Source organism: Hyla sarda, chromosome 9 (genome assembly GCF_029499605.1).
Source record: "Hyla sarda isolate aHylSar1 chromosome 9, aHylSar1.hap1, whole genome shotgun sequence".
NCBI classification, from domain to species: Eukaryota; Metazoa; Chordata; class Amphibia; order Anura; family Hylidae; genus Hyla; species Hyla sarda.
The window spans coordinates 13,491,793-13,516,872 of record NC_079197.1 but is presented as its reverse complement, the minus strand read 5'-3'; the positions used below and the strand labels follow the sequence as shown (position 1 = coordinate 13,516,872).

The following is a 25,080-nucleotide window of genomic DNA, read 5'->3' as shown; positions in this document are numbered from 1 at the left end:
TATAAGGCTGTATACTATACAATGTTATACTATATTATGGTTATTATATAAGGCTGTATGTATACTATACAATGTTATACTATATTACAGTTATTATATAAGGCTGTATACTATACAATGTTATACTATATTATGGTTATTATATAAGGCTGTATACTATACAATGTTATACTATATTGTGGTTATTATATAGTGTTGTATACTATACAATGTCAAACTATATTATAGGATGTTATTATGAGAAATTATATACTGCATATATATATGATTTTACTAATATCCCCATTTCCTCTGCCTGATCCTTGGATTTAGCACCATGGACAGCAGCAGGGGCCATAAAGTGACTTCACACCCATAGACAGGCACCACCCCACCCCCACCCTACACCCTGACACATCCCAGCCCTCTCCTTCCTGACTGTCTCCATAGCTGACCTGACACATCATACAATACCTGGATGTCTCAGGCCTCCCCCCCGCACCTCCCCCTGACTTCTCCTAAATCCTCAGTAGTCACTGACTAATGTGACCATATCTGCCCCCCTTGGGGTATCCCTCACATGACGTCCCTACAATCCCACCCTTCTCCTCCTCTGCATGGGGTTCCCTGGTCACCATAACCTATAGCCCCCCACATCTGCTTGTTACATAGAGGAATGACAGGTTGTGGGGGGGGGGGGGGCAGCTTCTTCATTTAAATGCACTGGAGAGAGGGGGTGTAGACTGAGCAGATGAATGGTGAGGGATGGGGTTGCTAGGTTTCTATGAGGAGGCCCTGATGGCTCATACCATACAATCAATAGGTGTGGGATTTCATAACCATGGACGCCCAGGGCTGATCCCAGCGACTACACACCCAGAGACCTCCTGTGGACGGCTGTGCCGGCAGCTGCTGGAGGTTGGCATTCCATACATGATCAATGACAACCCCCTATAGATCCTTCCAGCATCTCCACCATATACCCCCCCACTACCATACCTACATACCCTGTCTCCAATGCTATGAGATATTACACCCAGAAAGGGGTCCAACCATTAACCCTTACAAGGCACTGATATCAGTGCTATATTACATTATATTAACTACACCAGGGGTCCAGCCATTAACCCTTACAAGGCACTGATATCAGTGCTATATAACATTATATTAACCCTTCTGTTGCCAGGAAGGCTTAATGGATGTCCACCCCCCTAGGCCTTTCCTTCCCAGCACAGTAAGGGGGTTACAGTGCTATCCCCCCTAAACATGTCACCTGCATGCTGGCCTGTGCTTTTAACTCTTCCCAAACCAAGATGCATGTGGGCTCCACCACTCCAGGCCTTGGCAAGACAAGAGTTAAATCCCAGTCTTGCCCCCCCCTCCCCCACATCACCACCACCACCAATGCAATGCAACCCGGTCCCAGTTCAAATGCTGTACGGAATTCTCCTGCCACCCTCCATGCCCTACTTGCCCAGGTGAAGGATATGGCCACTCTGTGATCCTTTTGGCATATTTCCTGATGACATTGTCTTCACTGAAGATGAACAGGGACCTGTTAACGGTGAAGCAGTTCTGTTTGACAGGGATGGGGTTATACAGAGCCATGGTCCTCGCCCTCTGTGCCATGGACTGCTTGTACATCCTTTGGCCAGGTTGGGGTCCACCTTGGCGGCTGCTCCCTCTTCCAGCACCCCCTGGCACCCCAGTTCCATAGCGGGTGGGCAGATCATCTCCGAACCGGGCCATTCTAGAATTGCACAGGAGCAAGTGTTAGAATCCAAAGTGGCAGCCAAGGTTGGGGGCTGTAGACGCATCCCCATGCACTGAGCCCCTCACACTTCGCTTCCTTTCATGGATCAGGGCTGGAGCACACAGGGCTTCTTCTTCTTCTTCCCACCCTCAATCCTGGAGCCCAAGCCCTGGAGCAGATGAGAGATCCTCAAAAAAAAAAAAGAGTACAAAGCAATGCAAAAATAATAGCAATAATGATACTATTATCTCCAATGTATGAGCCTCAGATGGTGGAGACAGTGTCCTTGGCAGCTCCTGCCCTCCTCATGTGCTGGATGCCTCCTCCAGAGGGATTGCCCTCCCTGCTCCAATGATGCTTCCAGCGCAGGGAAGGAGCTGGTCCCTGCACAGACACTTAGTTACCAGATGAACACAGTAAAGCAGTTTGTGAACCTCAGCCCCTATAAGAGGCAAGACATGTGATCCACAGGAGCCAATGAGCCGGGGACTCCACCTAAGCCAACAACCCCTGGAATAAGCAAAATATTCCTCTCCCAGGCATATACTCTGCAGCCCTTCCCCCTTTGCTTAAGAAAGACCCCCAAATCCAAGTGGGAATACATGCGCCTCTTGCAAAGCAACTCAATGCAAATTGCACATAAGCTTGTTATTTATTTATTTATTTTTTGGAAAGGAAAACACAGCACTGGGCTTGCATGGGTTAAATGCACACTCCCTCCTCCCCCCCTCTTTTCTCTTCCTCCTTCCTTTTGCCTGTAGACATAGAAATCTCAAGCACTAGGTTTGCTGGTCATGGAGGAAGCTAATTCACTAGATGGGATTACTGATTAATTGGGGTTCCTATGAAGGGATGGGTGACAATGTGCCAGGGAAGGGTGGGTGGGGGGGGGGCTGGTGCCCTATAGAGATGCCAGGGTGGAGCCTGCACACTTCTGGGAGCTGTCCAGATGCTGAAAGCTGTCACCGACGCCCCAACTAGAAGTGGTCATTACTGTCAGAGCCATAGGAGACGCCTGGGGTGGGCTACCAGACCCCCCCCCCCATAGGGCAGGTTCATTGATGCTAAGCCAGGCTTCGAGACGCAATTAGCCGAGGGGGCTCATAGACTGGAGATAGCAATTTGTGGCTTTGTTGTGACAGATCGGAATTAAGGGGTGAGGAGATAGTTGGGTGGGTGAATCGGTCGTGCAGCACAATGGGTGACACAGTAGTATACGCCAATATGTGCACAGGTTAAACGGGAAGCAGTGCCGAAAGCTGGGGTGGAGGAATCGGACTGAAACAACATGAGGTTATCACCCAAAAAACTCATGGCAAGTGTAATCTTCTGTATGGTACCATCTTCTGGGGCGAAGAATTCCAAACAGGTCATAAATGCGTCCAGTATAATGCGGCTACGTGAATGGGATTTTTTGATGGACTTTTCAGGACTTTTTGCCGGGAGTAATAATCAAGGTTTTTTCCAGGATGATACCCGTAGTGTGAAAGGGGCCGAAGGCCCCTTTCACACTACAGGTATCATCCTGGAAAAAACCTCCGTTATTACTCCCGGCAAAAATGTCCTGAAAACGGTTTTAGGCCCCTTTCACACTACAGGTATCATCCTGGAAAAAACCTCCGTTATTACTCCCGGCAAAAATGTCCTGAAAACGGTTTTAGGCCCCTTTCACACTACAGGTATCATCCTGGAAAAAACCTCCGTTATTACTCCCGGCAAAAATGTCCTGAAAACGGTTTTAGGCCCCTTTCACACTACAGGTATCATCCTGGAAAAAACCTCCGTTATTACTCCCGGCAAAAATGTCCTGAAAACGGTTTTAGGCCCCTTTCACACTACAGGTATCATCCTGGAAAAAACCTCCGTTATTACTCCCGGCAAAAATGTCCTGAAAACGGTTTTAGGCCCCTTTCACACTACAGGTATCATCCTGGAAAAAACCTCCGTTATTACTCCCGGCAAAAATGTCCTGAAAACGGTTTTAGGCCCCTTTCACACTACAGGTATCATCCTGGAAAAAACCTCCGTTATTACTCCCAGCAAAAATGTCCTGAAAACGGTTTTAGGCCCCTTTCACACTACAGGTATCATCCTGTAAAAAAAAAACCTTTGTTATTACTCCAGGCAAAAAGTCCTGAAAACGGTCGTCAAAAAATCCCATTCATGTCAATGGGATTTTTTAAACATCCTTTTGCATCAGGCATGTCAGATGGTGCCTGATGGGTCTGATGGTAGTAGTAGTAGTGGTGGTGGTGGTAGTAGTAGTAGTAGTGGTGGTGGCATTAGTGGTGGTGGTAGTAGTGGTGGTGGTGGTAGTAGCAGTGGTGGTAGTAATAGTAGTGGTGGTGGTAGCAGTGGTGGTGGTGGTAGTAGTAGTAGTGATGGTGGTAGTAGTGGTGGTGGTGGTAGTAGTGGTGGTGGTTGTGGTAGTAGTAGAAGTGGTGGTTGTGGTAGTAGTAGTAGTGGTGGTGGTAGTAGTGGTGGTAGTAGTAGTACTGCTGGTTGTGGTAGTAGTAGAAGTGGTGGTTGTGGTAGTAGTAGTGGTGGTGGTGGTAGTAATAGTGGTGGTAGTAGTAGTGGTCGTGGTAGTAGTGGTCGTGGTAGTAGTGGTGGTAGTTGTAGTAATGATGGTGGTGGTAGTCGTGGTGGTGGTAGTAGTAGTGCTGGTTGTGGTAGTAGTAGAAGTGGTGGTTGCGGTAGTAGTAGTGGTGGTAGTAATAGTGGTGGTAGTAGTGGTAGTAATAGTAGTGGTGGTGGTGGTAGTAGTAGTGGTAGTAGTGGTCGTGGTAGTAGTGGTGGTGGTAGTAGTAGTGGTAGTTGTAGTAATGATGGTGGTGGGAGTAGTGGTAGTAGTAGTAGTGGCAGTAGTAGTGGGAGTAGTAGTGGTGGTGGCAGTTGTTGTAGTAGTGATGGTGGTAGTAGGAGTAGTACAATTGCAGTAGTAGTAGGAGGAGTGGTGGTAGTAGTAGTGATGGTGGTAGTAGTAGTGGTGGTGGAGGTAGAAGTAGTAGTAGTAGTAAAAGTGATGGTGGTGGTAGCAGTTGAAGTAGTGATGGTGGTAGTAGTAGTAGTGATGGTGGTAGTAGTAGTAGTAGTGGTAGTATTGGTAATAGTGGTGGTGGTGGTAGCAGTTGTAGTAGTAGTAGTGATGGTGGTAGCAGTTGTAGTAGTAGTGATGGTGGTAGCAGTTGTAGTAGTAGTGATGGTGGTAGTAGTAGTAGTAGTAGTGGTAGTATTGGTAATAGTGGTGGTGGTGGTAGCAGTTGTAGTAGTAGTAGTAGTGATGGTGGTAGCAGTTGTAGTAGTAGTAATAGTAGCGGTAGTGATGGTGGTAGTAGTAGTAGTAGTGGTAGTATTGGTAATAGTGGTGGTGGTGGTAGCAGTTGTAGTAGTAGTAGTGATGGTGGTAGCAGTTGTAGTAGTAGTGATGGGGGTAGCAGTTGTAGTAGTAGTAGTAGTGATGGTGGTAGCAGTTGTAGTAGTAGTAATAGTAGCGGTAGTGATGGTGGTAGCAGTTGTAGTAGTAGTAGTAGTAGTGATGGTGGTAGCAGTTGTAGTAGTAATATTAGTGGTAGTGATGGTGGTAGCAGTTGTAGTAGTAGTAGTAGTGATGGTGATAGCAGTAGTAGTAGTGGTGGTAGCAGTTGTAGTAGTAGTAGTGATGGTGGTAGCAGTTGTAGTAGTAGTAATAGTAGTGGTAGTGATGGTGCTAGCAGTAGTAGTAGTGATGATGGTGGTAGCAGTAGTAGTAGTAGTGGTGGTAGCAGTTGTAGTAGTAGTAGTAGTGATGGTGGTAGCAGTAGTAGTGGTGGTAGCAGTTGTAGTAGTAGTAGTAGTAGTGATGGTGGTAGCAGTAGTAGTGGTGGTAGCAGTTGTAGTAGTAGTAGTAGTAGTGATGGTGGTAGCAGTAGTAGTGGTGGTAGCAGTTGTAGTAGTAGTAGTAGTAGTGATGGTGGTAGCAGTTGTAGTAGTAGTAGTGATGGTGGTAGCAGTAGTAGTAGTAGTGATGGTGGTAGCAGTAGTAGTAGTGGTGGTAGCAGTTGTAGTAGTAGTAGTAGTAGTAGTAGTGATGGTGGTAGCAGTTGTAGTAGTAGTGATGGTGGTAGTAGTGGTGGTAGCAGTTGTAGTAGTAGTAGTAGTGATGGTGGTAGCAGTAGTAGTAGTACTGTATCGAACATGATGGACAAGGTAGAAGATGTGTGGCTGTGTAGGAGTAATAATTGTAGTAGTAGTAATAGTAACAGTACATTATGGAACATGATTGATAATACATAAGTATATAGGTATATGTGCACTGTATATGCATCTGTGTGTATATATGTATACGTGCATTGTATATGTATGTGTGTGTATATATGTATACGTGCATTGTATATGTATGTGTGTGTATATTTGTATATGTGCACTGTATATGTATCTGTGTGTATATATGTGCATTGTATATGTATCTGTGTGTATATATGTATACGTGCATTGTATATGTATGTGTGTATATTTGTATATGTGCACTGTATATGTATCTGTGTGTATATATGTATATGTGCATTGTATATGTATCTGTGTGTATATATGTATACGTGCATTGTATATGTATGTGTGTATATTTGTATATGTGCACTGTATATGTATCGGTGTGTATATTTGTATATGTGCACTGTATATGTATCTGTGTGCATATGTTTATGTGCACTATATATGTATGTGTGTATAAATGTATATGTGCACTGTATATGCATGTGGGTGCATATATGTATATGTGCGCTGTATATGTATCTGTGTGTGTATATATGTATATGTGCACTGTATATGCATGTGTTTGTGTATATGTGCACTGTATATGCATGTGTGTGTATATTTGTATATGTGCACTGTATATGCATGTGTGTGTATATTTGTATATGTGCACTGTATATGTATCTGTGTGCATATGTATATGTGCACTGTATATGTATGTGTGTGTATAAATGTATATGTGCACTGTATATGTATCTGTGTGTATATATGTATATGTGCACTGTATATGTATGTGTGTATATTTGTATATGTGCACTGTATATGTATCGGTGTGTATATTTGTATATGTGCACTGTATATGTATCTGTGTGCATATGTTTATGTGCACTATATATGTATGTGTGTATAAATGTATATGTGCACTGTATATGCATGTGGGTGCATATATGTATATGTGCGCTGTATATGTATCTGTGTGTGTATATATGTATATGTGCACTGTATATGCATGTGTGTGTATATTTGTATATGTGCACTGTATATGCATGTGTGTGTATATTTGTATATGTGCACTGTATATGTATGTGTGTATATTTGTATATGTGCACTGTATATGTATCTGTGTGCATATGTATATGTGCACTGTATATGTATGTGTGTGTATAAATGTATATGTGCACTGTATATGCATGTGGGTGCATATATGTATATGTGCACTGTATATGTATCTGTGTGTATATATGTATATGTGCACTGTATATGCATGTGTGTGTGTGTATATATATATGTGTGTGTGTGTGTGTGTGTGTGTGCACTGTATGTGTATGTAAAATGTATATGTGCACTGTATATGTATCTGTGTGTATATATGTATATGTGCACTGTATATGCATGTGTTTGTGTATATGTGCACTGTATATGTATGTGTGTGTATATTTGTATATGTGCACTGTATATGTATGTGTGTGTATATTTGTATATGTGCACTGTATATGTATGTGTGTGTATATTTGTATATGTGCACTGTATATGTATCTGTATGTATATTTGTATATGTGCACTGTATATGCATGTTTGTGTATATGTGCACTGTATGTGTGTGTAAATTTGTATATGTGCACTGTATATGCATGTGGGAGCATATATGTATATGTGCACTGTATATTATCTGTGTGTATATTTGTATTTGTGCACTGTATATGCATGTGTGTATATGTATTTGTGCACTGTATATGCATGTGTGTATATATATATGTGCACTGTATGTGTGTATAAATGTATATGTGCACTGTATATGTATCTGTGTATATATGTATATGTGCACTGTATATGCATGTATTTGTGTGTATGTGCACTGTATATGTATCTGTGTGTATATATGCACTGTATATACATGTGTGTGTATATTTGTATATGTGCACTGTATATGTATCTGTGTGTATATATGTATATGTGCACTGTATATGCATGTGTTTGTGTATATGTGCACTATATATGCATGTGTGTGTATATTTGTATATGTGCACTGTATATGTATTTGTGTGTATATTTGTATATGTGCACTGTATATGTATCTGTGTGTATATATGTATATGTGCACTGTATATGTATCTGTATGTATATTTGTATATGTGCACTGTATATGCATGTTTGTGTATATGTGCACTGTATATGTATGTGTGTGTAAATTTGTATATGTGCACTGTATATGCATGTGGGAGCATATATGTATATGTGCACTGTATATTATCTGTGTGTATATTTGTATATGTGCATTGTATATGCATGTGTGTGTATATGTATTTGTGCACTGTATATGCATGTGTGTGTATATATATGTGCACTGTATGTGTGTATAAATGTATATGTGCACTGTATATGTATCTGTGTATATATGTATATGTGCACTGTATATGCGTGTGTTTGTGTGTATGTGCACTGTATATGTATCTGTGTGTATATATGCACTGTATATACATGTGTGTGTATATTTGTATATGTGCACTGTATGTGTATCTGTGTGTATATATGTATATGTGCACTGTATATGTATGTGTGTGTATATTTGTATATGTGCACTGTATATGTATCTGTGTATATATGTATATGTGCACTGTATATGTATCTGTGTGTATATATGTATATGTGCACTGTATATGCATGTGTGTGTATATTTGTATATGTGCACTGTATATGTATCTGTGTGTATATATGTATATGTGCACTGTATATGTATCTGTGTGTATATATGTATATGTGCACTGTATATGCATGTGTGTGTATATATGTATATGTGCACTGTATATGCATGTGTGTGTATATGTGCACTGTATATGTATCTGTGTGTATATATGTATATGTGCACTGTATATGTATCTGTGTATATATGTATATGTGCACTGTATATGTATCTGTGTGTATATATGTATATGTGCACTGTATATGTATCTGTGTGTATATATGTATATGTGCACTGTATATGTATCTGTGTATATATGTATATGTGCACTGTATATGTATCTGTGTATATATGTATATGTGCACTGTATATGTATCTGTGTATATATGTATATGTGCACTGTATATGTATCTGTGTATATATGTATATGTGCACTGTATATGTATCTGTGTGTATATATGTATATGTGCACTGTATATGTATCTGTGTGTATATATGTATATGTGCACTGTATATGTATATATGTATATGTGCACTGTATATGTATGTGTTTGTATATATTTATATGTGCACTGTATATGTATGTATATGTGGACTGTATATGTATCTGTGTGTATATATGTATATGTGCACTGTATATGTATCTGTGTGTATATATGTATATGCATGTGTGTGTATATGTATATGTGCACTGTATATGTATCTGTGTGTATATATGTATATGTGCACTGTATATGTATGTGTTTGTATATATTTATATGTGCACTGTATATGTATCTGTGTGTATATATGTATATGTGCACTGTATATGTATCTGTGTGTATATATGTATATGCATGTGTGTGTATATGTATATGTGCACTGTATATGTATCTGTGTGTATATATGTATATGTGCACTGTATATGTATGTGTTTGTATATATTTATATGTGCACTGTATATGTATCTGTGTGTATATATGTATATGTGCACTGTATATGTATCTGTGTGTATATATGTATATGTGCACTGTATATGTATCTGTGTGTATATATGTATATGTGCACTGTATATGTATGTGTTTGTATATATTTATATGCATTTATGAGATGTGTGTATGTACTATGGGGGAGATTTATCAAATCCTGTCCAGAGGAAAAGTTGCTGAGTTGCCCATAGCAACCAATCAGATCGCTTCTTTCATTTTTAACAAGGCCTCTTCAAAATGAAAGGAGCCATCTGATTGGTTGCTATGGGTAACTGGGCAACTTTTCCTTTGCACAGGTTTTGATAAATCTCCCCCTATATGTATGTTTGTTTGCATACAATGAATAATAAAAGGCTGTACAGTTGTAGAAAATAATTGGAATGGCTGTGTAGGATATACAGAGATCATAAAGGGGATCCCGGCATGTGGTTCCCATCTATGAGCCAAAACATAGAGATGTTGGCGGAAATTTATCAAAACCTGGGCAGTGGAAAAGTTGTCCAGTTTCCCATAGCAACCAATCAGATCGCTTCTTTCAGTTTTCAGAGGCCTTTTCAAAAATGAAAGAAGCGATCTGATTGGTTGTTATGGGCAACTCTACCGCTCTTCTCTGTAAAGGTTTTGATATATCTCTGATCTCTATTTAAACTTTTCACATTTCAAACTATTTTTTTTTTTAGGTAAATCCACAACAGAAAATCTGCACCAAGTTGTGCTGATTCTAGAGCAAATTTGTTGTGGACTTTGGAGGTAAAATATATAGAAAGGAAAATAAAAAATCTAAATGTTTAAAGGAAAGTGTCGGGGGCCTCTAAACCATCCGTCGGGTTTAGTGGCTGAAAACAAGCAGACTGGCTGATTTGCGCAGTTTGCATCTCTTTTATTCACATTAAAGGGGTACTCCAGTAGAATTTGGAGGTGGCAGCAGAGAGCACTGTGGTCAGACTGGAAAGAACTACACAACTTCCTGTGGGGCATACAGCAGCTGATAAGTACTGGGAGGATTAAGATTTTTAAATAGAAGAAATTTACAAATCTGTATAACTTTCTGGTACCAGTTGATATAAAGTTGATATAAAAATAAAAATTCCACTGCCGTACCCCTTTAATGGGAGCTATGGAGCTTGCAGCTTTACACTCTTTATGCAGCTCCCATTACAGTCAATTGGACACCACACAGGTCAGTGCCCCCTCTGTAAGGACCTATGTGTCCTTCCTCACCTTTCCTCTTGCTATGGGATATCCTATGTGACCAGTTTTGAAAAAAAGGCGCTGTGCGTGACGCGAGATTTTCAAAGCCTGAAGACCTCTAGGTGTTGCAAAATTGCAACTCCCAGCATGCCCGGACAGCCGTTGGCTGTCCGGGCATGCTGGGAGCTGTAGTTTTGCAACATCTGGAGGTCCACAGTTTGGAGACCACTATTGTAGGCTGTCTACACACTACAACATATGTATTCTTGCAACCTATAATGGCTTCCTCCTTCCTCTAAATATCTGTGCCTGCTCTACTGCCCCCAGTGGTGATCCCAGGAACTCTGGGGGGAGATTTATCAAAACTTGTGCAGGAAAAGTTGACCAGTTGACCAAAAGTCCTCTGAAACATGAAAGAAGCGATCTGATTGGTTGCTATGGGCATACCTCACAACTTTTGCTGACAGCAAAGAGGGACAAGCCACACCCCCTAACCGCACCCCAGCCACACCCCCTAACCGCAACCACCCCTCCCGTCCACACCCTAACCCCCCCTCCCGTCTACATCCTAACCACCCCTCCCATCTACACCCTAACCACCCCTCCCATTCACACCCTAACCACGCCTGCACATGCGGAATGGGAATACCTATTTAACCACAACCCGACCCCTCCTCGCTAGCAGCTGCTTTGTAGGTAGCAGACCCTTGCAGGATCGTTCGCCCCTGTCGGTATCAGTCGTTCAGTAGGTAGCCATCCCCTGTAGATAGATGCCCCCATGTAGGTAGCAGACCCCCTGAAGATACATTCCCCCCCCCCTGTAGTTAGCAGACCCCATAAAGGCATATGCCCCCCCCCCCTCCTGTAGGTAACAAACCCACTGAATATAGATGCCCCACCCATAAAATGGCAGACCCCATAAATAGATGTCCCCACCCGTAGGAGGAAGACCCCCTGTAGATAAATGAACCCCCCCCCTGTAAGTAGCAGATCCCCTGTAGATAGATGCCCCCATGTAGGTAGCAGACCCCTTGAAGATACAGTCCCCCCACCTTTAGATAGTAGACCCCCTGAAGATACATTCCCCCACCTGTAGATAGCAGACCCCCTGAAGATACATTCCCCCACCTGTAGATAGCAGACCCCCTGAAGATACATTCCCCCCACCTGTAGATAGCAGACCCCATGAAGACAGATGCCCCACCTGTAGATAGCAGACCCCCTGAAGATACATTCCCCCACCTGTAGATAGCAGACCCCCTGAAGATACATTCCCCCACCTGTAGATAGCAGACCCCCTGAAGATACATTCCCCCACCTGTAGATAGCAGACCCCCTGAAGATACATTCCCCCCACCTGTAGATAGCAGACCCCATGAAGACAGATGCCCCACCTGTAGATAGCAGACCCCCTGAAGATACATTCCCCCCACCTGTAGATAGCAGACCCCCTGAAGATACATTCCCTCAGAGGACCCCTGTCTACCATCAAGTGTGAGTTACTAATGAAAGTGCTTCCAATTGAAATGAAAAATGGGACATGTGCGTTCTGGGACGGCGGGACATGACCCCAAAAATGGGAATGTCCCGCCCGATCCGGGACAGTTGGGAGGTATGGCTATGGGCAACTGGTCAACTTTTCCTCAGCACAGGTCTTGATGAATCTACCTCTCTGTGCTTGGCAACGTGGCCTTATATCTCATGGGGCATTACCCTGCAGACCTGCCTAGACATCAGCTTAAGAGGACCACAAAAAATTCCCAATGGTATTTTTTTTTTTTTGATTGGTGTGTAAAATTGCAAATTTGTAGCTTTAAAGCAATTGGAGAACCACTAAAGTCCACGTCTCTATGCCAAGACTATAGGTCTAAAAAGCTTAAAGCTTATTTACTTTACTTAAGTTACTTTTACTCAATAAATCTATGGCCGGCTGAAACCTCTTCATGGCAACACCCAGTACCCATCTTGGAGCACCTATCTTAGATGACTAACTACTCCAATCTTCTATATGACTAGGATTCTATCTTTGAACCCAAGCTCTCCCCCCCCCCCCCTACTAGAAGTAGTTTATGAATTCATTGGTATTGCTCTGTTTACATGGGAGCTATATAGATTATATGGGAGAGCAGCTGTAGAGACATCCTGCATTCCAGCACCTGCATTCTTTCCATAGACAACATAGGGGCAGCTGTAATGTGACCATCATGACAGCTCTTCATGGTCAGAATACCGGCGATGTAAGCAGGGTCTGTATGTTGTTGATGAACACTTCTAAGCTCATAGTAGTCTGGTACATATAATACAGGACAAGGACTTAACAGTAGATACACTGGTTTCTTTTAGCCTCAGGTTGTTACCAGTGCCTCACTTGTTAAGGTGTATCTGTGCATCTGTCACGTTAAACCAGCGACACATTCCCCTCAAAATAACTCAACACACAGCCTGTGCTGCCCCTCCATGTCTAAACCTTGGCAACAAAAGTGAGGAAAAGTAAGTATGTCCGAATTGGGCCCAAAGTGTCAATATTTTGTGTGGCCTCCATTATTTGCCAGCACTGCCTAAAGCCTCTTTGACAGGGAGTTCACCATATCTTCACAAGAGTTCACCAGATCTTCACAAGAGTTCACCAGATCTTCACGGGAGTTCACCAGATCTTCACGGGAGTTCACCAGATCTTCACGGGAGTTCACCAGATCTTCACGGGAGTTCACCAGATCTTCACGGGAGTTCACCAGATCTTCACGGGAGTTCACCAGATCTTCACGGGAGTTCACCAGATCTTCACAGGAGTTCACCAGATCTTCACGGGAGTTCACCAGATCTTCACAGGAGTTCACCAGATCTTCACAGGAGTTTACCAGATCTTCACGAGAGTTCATCAGATCTTCACGGGAGTTCACCAGATCTTCACGGGAGTTCACCATATCTTCACAAGAGTTCACCAGATCTTCACAAGAGTTCACCAGATCTTCACAAGAGTTCACCAGATCTTCACGGGAGTTCACCAGATCTTCACGGGAGTTCACCAGATCTTCACGGGAGTTCACCAGATCTTCACGGGAGTTCACCAGATCTTCACAGGAGTTCACCAGATCTTAACGGGAATACACCAGATCTTCACAGGAGTTCACCAGATCTTCACGGGAGTTCACCAGATCTTCACGGGAGTTCACCAGTTCTTCACTGGAGTTTACCAGATTTTCACGGGAGTTCCCCAGATCTTCACAGGAGTTCACCAGATCTTCACAGGAGTTTACCAGATCTTCACGGGAGTTCATCAGATCTTCACAGGAGTCACTGGAGTCCTCTTCCTCTCATCCATGATGACATCACAGAGCTGATGGATATTAGAGACCTTGTGCTCCCCACCTCCCGTTTGAGGATGCCCCAGAGATGCCCAATAGGGTTTAGGTCTGGAGACATGTTTGGCCAGTCCATCACCTTTACCCTTTGGCAAGGCAGTGGTGGTCTTGGAGTTGTTAGGGGTCATTATCATGTTAGAATACTGTCCTGAGGTCCAGTCTCTGAAGGGAGGGGATCACGCTCTACTTCAGTATGTCACAGTACATGTTGGCCTTCATGGTTCCCTCAATGAACTGTAGCTCTCCAGTGCCAGCAGCACTGATGTAAGCCCAGACCATGACACTCCTTCTGACTGTAGATAAGACACACTTGTCCTTGTTCTCCTCACCTGGTTGCTGCCACACACACTTGACACCATCTGAACCAAGTTTATCTTGGTCTCATCAGACCACAGGACATGGCTCCAGTAATCGATGTCCTAAGGCTGCTTGTCTTCAGTAAACTGTTTGTGGGGCTTATCTTTACAACAGACTTCCTTCTGGAGCGACAGCCATAAAGACCAATTTGGTACAGTGTGCAGCATATGGTCTAAGCACTGACAGCCGGACGCCACACTCCTTCAACCTCTGCAGCAATGCTGGCAGCATTTCCCAATGATAACTTTGGTTATGATGCTGAGCATGTGCACTCAACTTCTTTGGTCCACCATGGCAAGGCCTGTTCTGAGTGGAACCTGTCCTGTAAAACCGCTGTCTTGCCCGCAATGCTCAAGCTCAGTTTTAGGGTCTTGGCAATCTTTTTATAGCCTAGAGACCATCTTTATGTAGAGCAACAATATATATATATATTTTTTTTAGATCTTCAGAGAGTTGTTTTACATGAGGTGCCATGATGAACTTCCAGTGGTGACCAGTATTAGAAAGTGTGAGTGCAATTAGACCAAATTTAAGACACCTGCTCCCCATTCAAATGTGAGACCTTGGAACACTAACGAGTCACATGACACCTCATAGGGAAAATGGCTAATTTGGCCCAATTTGGACATTTCCACTTAGGAATGTACTGATTTTTTTTTGCCAAGGTTTAGACATTAATGGCTGTGTTGACTTATTTTGAGGGAACACCACATTAAATACTTTTATACGGCCTGTGCACTCACTACTTTACATTGTACAGAGGGTCATTTCTTCAGTGTCACATGAAAAGGTAGAAGAAAATAGTTACATAGATGTGAGGGGTGGACTCACTTATGGGATATACTGTATATATAATGTGAGGGGTGGAGTCACTTATGGGATATACTGTATATAATGTGAGGGGTGGACTCACTTATGGGATATACTGTATATATAATGTGAGGGGTGGAGTCACTTATGGGATATACTGTATATATAATGTGAGGGGTGGAGTCACTTATGGGATATACTGTATATAATGTGAGGGGTGGACTCACTTATGGGATATACTGTATATATAATGTGAGGGGTGGACTCACTTATGGGAGATACTGTATATATAATGTGAGGGGTGGACTCACTTATGGGATATACTGTATATATAATGTGAAGGGTGGACTCACTTATGGGAGATACTGTATATATAATGTGAGGGGTGGACTCACTTATGGGATATACTGTATATATAATGTGAGGGGTGGACTCACTTATGGGATATACTGTATATAATGTGAGGGGTGGACTCATTTATGGGATATACTGTATATATAATGTGAGGGGTGGACTCACTTATGGGATATACTGTATATATAATGTGAGGGGTGGACTCACTTATGGGATATACTGTATATAATGTGAGGGGGGACTCACTTATGGGATATACTGTATATAATGTGAGGGGTGGACTCACTTATGGGATATACTGTATATATAATGTGAGGGGTGGACTCACTTATGGGAGATACTGTATATAATGTGAGGGGTGGACTCACTTATGGGATATTCTGTGTATAATGTGAGGGGTGGACTCACTTATGGGATATACTGTATATATAATGTGAGGGGTGGGATCACTTATGGGATATACTGTATATATAATGTGAGGGGTGGACTCACTTATGGGATATACTGTATATATAAAGTGAGGGGTGGACTCACTTATGGGATATACTGTATATATAATGTGAGGGGTGGACTCACTTATGGGATATACTGTATATATAATGTGAGGGGTGGACTCACTTATGGGAGATACTGTATATATAATGTGAGGGGTGGACTCACTTATGGGAGATACTGTATATATAATGTGAGGGGTGGACTCACTTATGGGAGATACTGTATATATAATGTGAGGGGTGGACTCACTTATGGGATATACTGTATATATAATGTGAGGGGTGGACTCACTTATGGGATATACTGTATATATAAAGTGAGGGGTGGACTCACTTATGGGATATACTGTATATATAATGTGAGGGGTGGACTCACTTATGGGATATACTGTATATATAATGTGAGGGGTGGACTCACTTATGGGAGATACTGTATATATAATGTGAGGGGTGGACTCACTTATGGGAGATACTGTATATATAATGTGAGGGGTGGACTCACTTATGGGAGATACTGTATATATAATGTGAGGGGTGGACTCACTTATGGGAGATACTGTATATATAATGTGAGGGGTGGACTCACTTATGGGATATACTGTATATATATAATGTGAGGGGTGGACTCACTTATGGGAGATACTGTATATATAATGTGAGGGGTGGACTCACTTATGGGAGATACTGTATATATAATGTGAGGGGTGGACTCACTTATGGGATATACTGTATATATATAATGTGAGGGGTGGACTCACTTATGGGAGATACTGTATATATAATGTGAGGGGTGGACTCACTTATGGGATATACTGTATATATAATGTGAGGGGTGGAGTCACTTATGGGATATACTGTATATATAATGTGAGGGGTGGAGTCACTTATGGGAGATACTGTATATATAATGTGAGGGGTGGACTCACTTATGGGATATACTGTATATATAATGTGAGGGGTGGACTCGCTTATGGGATATACTGTATATATAATGTGAGGGGTGGACTCACTTATGGGATATACTGTATATAATGTGAGGGGTGGACTCTCTAAGGGGAGATACTGTATATATAATGTGAGGGGTGGACTCACTTATGGGATATACTGTATATATAATGTGAGGGGTGGACTCACTTATGGGATATACTGTATATAATGTGAGGGGTGGACTCACTTATGGGATATTCTGTGTATAATGTGAGGGGTGGACTCTCTAAGGGGAGATACTGTATATAATGTGAGGGGTGGACTCTCTAAGGGGATATACTGTGTATAATGTGAGGGGTGGACTCTCTAAGGGGAGATACTGTATATATACTGTGAGGGGTGGACTCTCTAAGGGGATATACTGTGTATAATGAGAGGGGTGGACTCTCTAAGGGGAGATACTGTATATATAATGTGAGGGGTGGACTCTCTAAGGGGAGATACTGTATATATAATGTGAGGGGTGGACTCTCTAAGGGGAGATACTGTATATATAATGTGAGGGGTGGACTCTCTAAGGGGAGATACTGTATATATAATGTGAGGGGTGGACTCTCTAAGGGGAGATACTGTATATACTGTGAGGGGTGGACTCTCTAAGGGGAGATACTGTATATACTGTGAGGGGTGGACTCTCTAAGGGGAGATACTGTATATATAATGTGAGGGGTGGACTCTCTAAGGGGAGATACTGTGTATAATGTGAGGGGTGGACTCTCTAAGGGGAGATACTGTATATATAATGTGAGGGGTGGACTCTCTAAGGGGAGATACTGTATATATAATGTGAGGGGTGGAGTCACTTATGGGATATACTGTATATATAATGTGAGCGGTGGACTCACTTATGGGAGATACTGTATATATAATGTGAGGGGTGGACTCACTTATGGGATATACTGTATATATAATGTGAGGGGTGGACTCACTTATGGGATATACTGTATATATAATGTGAGGGGTGGACTCTCTAAGGGGAGATACTGTGTATAATGTGAGGGGTGGACTCTCTAAGGGGATATACTGTGTATAATGTGAGGGGTGGACTCTCTAAGGGGAGATACTGTATATATAATGTGAGGGGTGGACTCTCTAAGGGGAGATACTGTATATATAATGTGAGGGGTGGACTTTCTAAGGGGAGATACTGTATATATATAATGTGAGGAGTGGACTCTCTAAGGGGAGATACTGTATATATAATGTGAGGGGTGGACTCTCTAAGGGGAGATACTGTATATATAATGTGAGGGGTGGACTTTCTAAGGGGAGATACTGTATATATATACTGTGAGGGGTGGACTCTCTAAGGGGATATACTGTATATACTGTGAGGGGTGGACTCTCTAAGGGGAGATACTGTATATTGTTTTATTCCTTCCATTATGTCTCCGCTCTGTTCCGGGGAGAGAAATAACAGTGTTCCTCGTGCAGCTTCATCATCCTGTGGACGGGAGAAGCTTTTAAGTCCCTGGCATGTGTCTGCCTCTGCATTCCTTCCTATAATTAGGTGTTAATGTATTGAAAATGGTGCCGCTCGGCTATTTGTCACTTACTGGTACAGTCTTTACCCCCCAGGGATTAAATTCCAGCGCTGTTTAATCCCAAAAAAATAAAATAAAATAAAATATCTATTTTACAAGCCAGAAGGTTATCTGTATGTAACAACATGTCCATCCTTCACGTATGAGGCGCCAAATAACCCAATAGATATAGCAGTACTGACTGCTCAGCTCTCCTGATCCACATAGAGGCATATTTTGGCTTGGTCAAGCGTTCGCTGCCATTTGCCTCTGGTGGTTGCTTATCTCCCCAAGAACAACGAGAACGGGCACATTAAGGGGTACTCCGGAGGAAAACTTTTTTTTTTTAATCAACTGGTGCCAGAAAGTTAAACAAATTTGTAAATTACTTCTATTAAAAAATCTTAATCCTACCAGTACTTATTAGCTACCGAAGACTACAGAGGTAATTCTTTTCTTTTTGGAACACAGAGCTCTCTGCTGACATGATGACCACAGTGCTCTCTGCTGACATCTCTGTCCATTTTAGGAATTGTCCAAAGCAGCATATGTTTTCTATGGGGATTTGCTCCTACTCTGGACAGTTCTTAAAATGGACAGAGGTGTCAGCAGAGAGCACTGTGGTCATGATGTCAGCAGAGAGCCCTGTGCTCGCGATGTCAGCAGAGAGTTCTGTGTTCCAAAAAAGAAACAAATTTCCTCTGTAGTCTTCAGCAGCTAATAAGTACTGGAAGGATTAGGATTTTTTAATAGAAGTCATTTACAAATCAGTTTAACTTTCTGGCAGCAGTTGATTAAAAAAAAAAAAAAAAAGTTTTCCACCGGAGTACCCCTTTAATATCCAACATGATTGACCCTTCTCTACCCTGGCATTTGCCATTGGCGGAGAGCTGGGAGGTTCCTAGACACAAATAGTAGTCAAATTCTGCTCTTAAAAGCGGGTTCAGCTGGCATTATTCTAATGTGTATAGTCAATGTTCACAGCCAAACAATATTTTACCAGTGGTCTCCAAACTGTGGACCTCCAGCTGTTGCAAAACTACAATTCCAAGCATGCCCGGACAGCCAACGGCTGTCCGGGCATGCTGGGAGTTGTAGTTTTGCAACAGCTGGAGGCACACTGGTTGGGAAACACTGATCTATCCTGTATAAGGGCCTCTCAACTATACCAGGGTTTCCCAACCAGTGTGCCTCCAGCTGTTTCAAAAGTACAACTCCAAGCATGCCCGGACAACTGAGTGCAGCAGATGCCACCAATATCAACCATATTGGTGGCATCTGCTGCACTCAGAATGTTTGCCTGGAATTTCTCATTGTGAACTGGCTCTAAGGGTACGTTCATATGTGCAGATTTTCTGAAGTAGATTTTATACAGAAGATTTTCGGATGCCAATTCACACAAAAAGGCGCATTGACACAATGGATTGTCCACCTAAAAAAAAAATATGGGACAGGGATTCTGTGCACAGTTCAGTCAGCGCTAGGACCGCTCGGACAGGCACCGTCACCATTGTCTTTCGGCGGAGTCCTGAATTTGAATTTTCAATTTGCGCCGTGGAAATTCTGTACCGTGCACTGCAGCAGGGTTCCATTAAAGACAATAGGATCGGAAATTTCGTTGTCATTCTGCTGCAATATATGTACATGTGAAGTACCCTAAGGGTATTGCGGCCCGGACCGCTCGGAAATGCGCTGTCTCCATACATTGCTAATGCATTTCCGAGTGGATTCAGCCAAAAGAATTGACATGTCAATTCTTTTGTCAGAGACTGGAAACAGAATTTCTGCTGCAGAAATTCTGCCGTGTGCACGGTGCAGCAGAATTCCATTGAAATTGATGAATTTTCGAGTTGAATCTTTTCCACCGGATTCCGTTTGGAAATTCCGCTGTGTGAATATGGCCTATGGGTACATTCACTCATACAGGATATGCTGCATATTGTGCTGCATATTTTCTGCAGCTGATTTTGTTACCCATTGAAGTCAACGGGTAGCAGAACCAGTAGCAAAAAATATCCAGCAAAATATTTAGCAGATCCTGTACATGTGATCGTACCCTAAGGGTAGGGTTATATGCAAGTGCATCCGCAGCGTATTTGATGCTGCGGATGCGCTGCCAGATGTCACAGAGTCGTGGAAAAGCGAGCTCCCTGCTGTTGCCGTAAATCCGCAGATACGGGCAGACACTCAGAGCTACGGCAGCAACAGGGAGCTCCCTCTGCCGTGGCTCTGTGACCGCCAGCAGCGTATCCGCAGCGTCAAATACACTGCGGATGCGCTCCCGTGTGACCCTACCCTAAAGGGTTAATCTTATCTGAACATTTAGGGTATATCACCAGGATGTATCACGTGTGCCTGATAGATGCAGCCTCTGGGACCCTCGAGGGCCCCCGCTGGCCTGTTTGTGGGTACTTGATGTGGCCAGGAAAATACTCTACCGGGAGGAGAAAATTTAAAAAAAAAAACACAGTTTCCACACAAAAGGAAGGAACAAAAAAAAATGCGCTGGCGGTTTGTCCTGCGTTTTTCTCCCCGGACAAAAAGAAAACGCTAGCAAAAAAAAAAAAAAAGAAACAAGTGGAAATATAGCCTAATAGTACTGCATTCCAAATCTTTAAAGGGGTACTCCGGTGGAAAACTTTTTTTTTTTTTTTAATCAACTGGTGCCCGAAAGTTACAGATTTGTAAATTACTTCTATTAAAAAATCTTAATCCTTCCAGTACTTAGTAGCTGCTGAATACTACAGAGGAAATTCCTTTCTTTTTGGAACACAGTGCTCTCTGCTGACATCACGACCATAGTGCTCTCTGCTGACATCTCTGTCCATTTTAGGAACTGTCCAGAGCAGCATATGTTTTCTATTGGGATTTTCTCCTACTCTGGACAGTTCTTAAAATGGACAGAGATGTCAGCAGAGAGCACTGTGCTCGTGATGTCAGCAGAGAGCTCTGTGTTCCAAAAAGAAAAGAATTTCCTCTGTAGTGTTCAGCAGCTAATAAGTACTGGAAGGATTAAGATTTTTTAATAGAAATAATTTACAAATCTGGTTAACTTTCTGGGACCGGTTGATAAAAAATAAATAAAAGTTTTCCACCGGAGTACCCCTTTAAAATACTGAAGCTATGTTCACATGGCGGAAAATTGGCAGCTGAACATTCTGCAAATCTTCATGTTCCGCCGGCACTAGGACCGCTCGGAAATGCGCTGTCTCCATAGACGGCAATGCATTTCTGATCGGAGTGCACAGAAATAATAAATATGTTTTATCGGGATTTTGGCTGAAAATTTCGCCATGTGCAAAGATACCTGTTAGTGTTTTCCAAAGAGTGCATCTCCAGCTGTTGCAAAACTACAACTCCCCCCATGGGTTGATATTGGTGGCATCTGCTGCACTCAGCTGTCCGGGCATGCTTGGAGTTGTACTTTTGAAACAGCTGGAGGCACACTGGTTGGGAAACCCTGGTATAGTTGAGAGGCCCTTATACAGGATAGATCAGTGTTTCCCAACCAGTGTGCCTCCAGCTGTTGCAAAACTACAACTCCCAGCATGTCCGGACAGCCGTTGGCTGTCCGGGCATGCTGGGAGTTGTAGTTTTGCAACAGCTGGAGTCGCACTGTGTGGAGAACACTGTGTTAAACACTGCGTTAGTGAAGGGCAGGTTTATATAGTAACTAAGCCTGCACACCAACCCTCCATCCCCCAACCAAATATCTTAAATGCGTTAAGTGCCCCCAAGGATTTTGACTCATAACACAAGATGCATTGGAAGCCATTAACATCCTTATTGTCTTTTAGGGAGGCGGCGCAGGAGTCATGTAGGATTCGTCAGCACAGGAACGACTTACCATGAGGCAACTTGGCAAGATGCACCCCCGGGGTCCCGCTTGTGTGAGTGCCATGGCTGTAGTAAAATCTGAGTGGGGAGAGACATGATGGGGGGGCACCGGTGAACGTCCCCCACCCCCTCCCCCCCCCCCCCCCCGCCCCTTTGTTCGTCTAATTCGCTCCTTTGAGGAGTAGAAACATTAGGATCTACCAAGGAAACCAAACTTTACACCCAAGTGAACTTCTATGGTCATTTTGGGGCCTATTTATCTAAACCTGTGTAGAGGAAGAGAGGTGCTGTTGCCCATAGCAACCAGATTGCTGCTTTCGCTTTCAATAAGGCCTGTGAAAAATGAAAGAAGCCATCTGATTGGTTGCTATAGGGTATAAGTAGCTGATCGCGGGGGGGGGGGGCCCTCGGTGTGGAGCGCGTGTCGTCTGTCGCTAGTGGGCATGCGCTCCATTCATTTCTATGGGATCGCCGATGATGCCCGAAAGCTGTACTTGGGTCTTTTCGGCGCTCTCATAGAAATGAATGGAGCACCACACGTTCCTCAATGAGCGCCGGGTTCCCTTCCGGTGATCGGGGGCCCCAGCGCTCATTAGCTACTTATCCCCTATCCTGTAGATAGGGAATAAGTTCATTTCCGCTAGAGATCTCCTTTAAGATAACCAGATATAGCAGAGCTGGAATGGTTACCTGTAGCAGTGCTGGCCGTTTCATCTCTCTCCTGGTCGCTTTTTGGCTCGTTCGCTACCAGACGTCTCTGGTGGTGGCTCATCTCCCCCCAAGAACAACCAGAATGGGCATGTTTGTGGTATGGGGTGTGATGCAGGGCAGATGGAATTACCCTAGGGGTAGATGGCATTAAGCCCTTGTATACGTGACGCCGGGGCGTGGTTTATCCTCAATACCACCCGAAGGTATACCGCTGTATCCTGGGCTAGGCACGGGGGCAATAATGACTCCAACATCAAGTTACCGACAACGGTAGCTTTATTGAGTGACAGATGGTACAGTCTATACAGTGTTGCCAGGCCCACAGAGGTGAGCAGTGACTTCAGAGACCATAAGGGCTTGCTGGGACTTGCAGTGGTTTTGGACAATTTAGTGCAGGCCACAATAGATGACAGTGACTGATTTGACTTGACTGGAGACAGACTAAGCTGTGACTGTAGATTAGTGATGAGCGGCATTGCCCAGATTCGAATTCGCGATATTTCATGAATATATAGACGAATATTCGCCCTACATTCGCAAATTTCACGTATTCGTTATATTTGCATATTCGCATATGCAAATATTAGCATATGTGAATATTCGCATATTCGCGTATTCGCATATTTGCGTATTTGAGGAAGAAAAGAGTGAGGGGGTGGGCAACTTTACTATTGGTTGCTAGGGATGTTGTTGATAACCTCTGACAAGTGTATTTGCATCATTCTAATTGGCCCTCAAGTGAAAAGAAGGAATATGCGAATGTGCGCATATGCGGAAAAAAGTGAATATTGGTTATTTCAAATACATAGTAAATATATTTGCAATATTGGTGAAATTGCGATATTCGTGATAAAAATTTGAAATGCGAATATTCGCGCCCAACACTAGTGTAGCTTACTTGTAGACTTGACTTGAGGCTCCGATGACTCCAGACTCTTAGGATCGACTGCACCTCAGCAAAGACTCAGGAACTAAGAGAGAGAAGAGACTCCTCCCAGGACTTTTATAGGGGAGACTCTGGTGGGAGCCCATTGGTCACCCTTAAGTCACCTGGTCACTGATACCTCCTGGGTAACAATCACATGACAACTCACATGACAACTGGTGATCACATGTTAACCTTTCTTAAAGATACAACATTCTTATATACAGAACATAGGGGATAATATACAATTACAGTAGAACAGATGCAGGGGGGGGGGGGGGGCAGGGGACAATACAGGGAGGCTGCCTGACAGGGCAACAAGGGTACGGGGTAACAACTCCGTACTCGTACTTGGCCACCACATGTTGTAATCCAACATGACTGACCCTACGCTCCCCTGGCACTTGTCATTGGCTCCTATACACATTAGATAGTAGTCACACCCTCCTCCGACAACTATCATAGCCAAATTATATTTTACCATTGGTCTCCAAACTGCGGACCTCTAGCTGTTGCAAAACTACAACTCCCAGCATGCCCGGACAGCCAACGGCTGTCCGGGCATGCTGGGAGATGTAGTTTTGCAACAGTCGGAGGTCCGCAGTTTGGAGACCACGGACCTATAGCATTAGCTTTAGGGTCCATGCACACAGTACTGTGTGTGGGTCTGTATTAGGTGACATTCACACCACGTTTGGGGCATAGGGCAGCCGGATCCTGCCGATAGGGGATAAGTTGTCTAAGGCTCCAGTACTTCTTTAAAGGGGTATTCCAGGGAAAAACTTTTTTATATATATATATCAACTGGCTCCAGAAAGTTAAACAGATTTGTAAATTACTTCTATTAAAAAATCTTCATCCTTTCAGTACTTATGAGCTTATGAAGTTAAGGTTGTTCTTTTCTGTCTAAGTGCTC

General features: G+C 43.1%; 1 protein-coding gene across 9 annotated transcripts in view; it reads right to left on the bottom strand.

The window, feature by feature from the left end:
- The window catches only part of CACNA1B (calcium voltage-gated channel subunit alpha1 B), a 324,413-nt gene that overhangs the window by 293,953 nt on the left and 5,380 nt on the right, over window positions 1-25,080 (bottom strand). For 3 of the 9 annotated variants that reach the window (XM_056539456.1, XM_056539458.1, XM_056539462.1), the window contains exon 1: window positions 1,470-2,280. In XM_056539456.1, the coding sequence (XP_056395431.1) occupies window positions 1,470-1,728 (259 nt within the window). In that variant the 5' untranslated portion in view covers window positions 1,729-2,280. Of the gene's footprint in view, window positions 1-1,469; window positions 2,287-25,080 lie in introns of those variants that run through there. The other 6 variants (XR_008847788.1, XR_008847789.1, XM_056539457.1 and 3 more) reach the window with 6 other exon arrangements.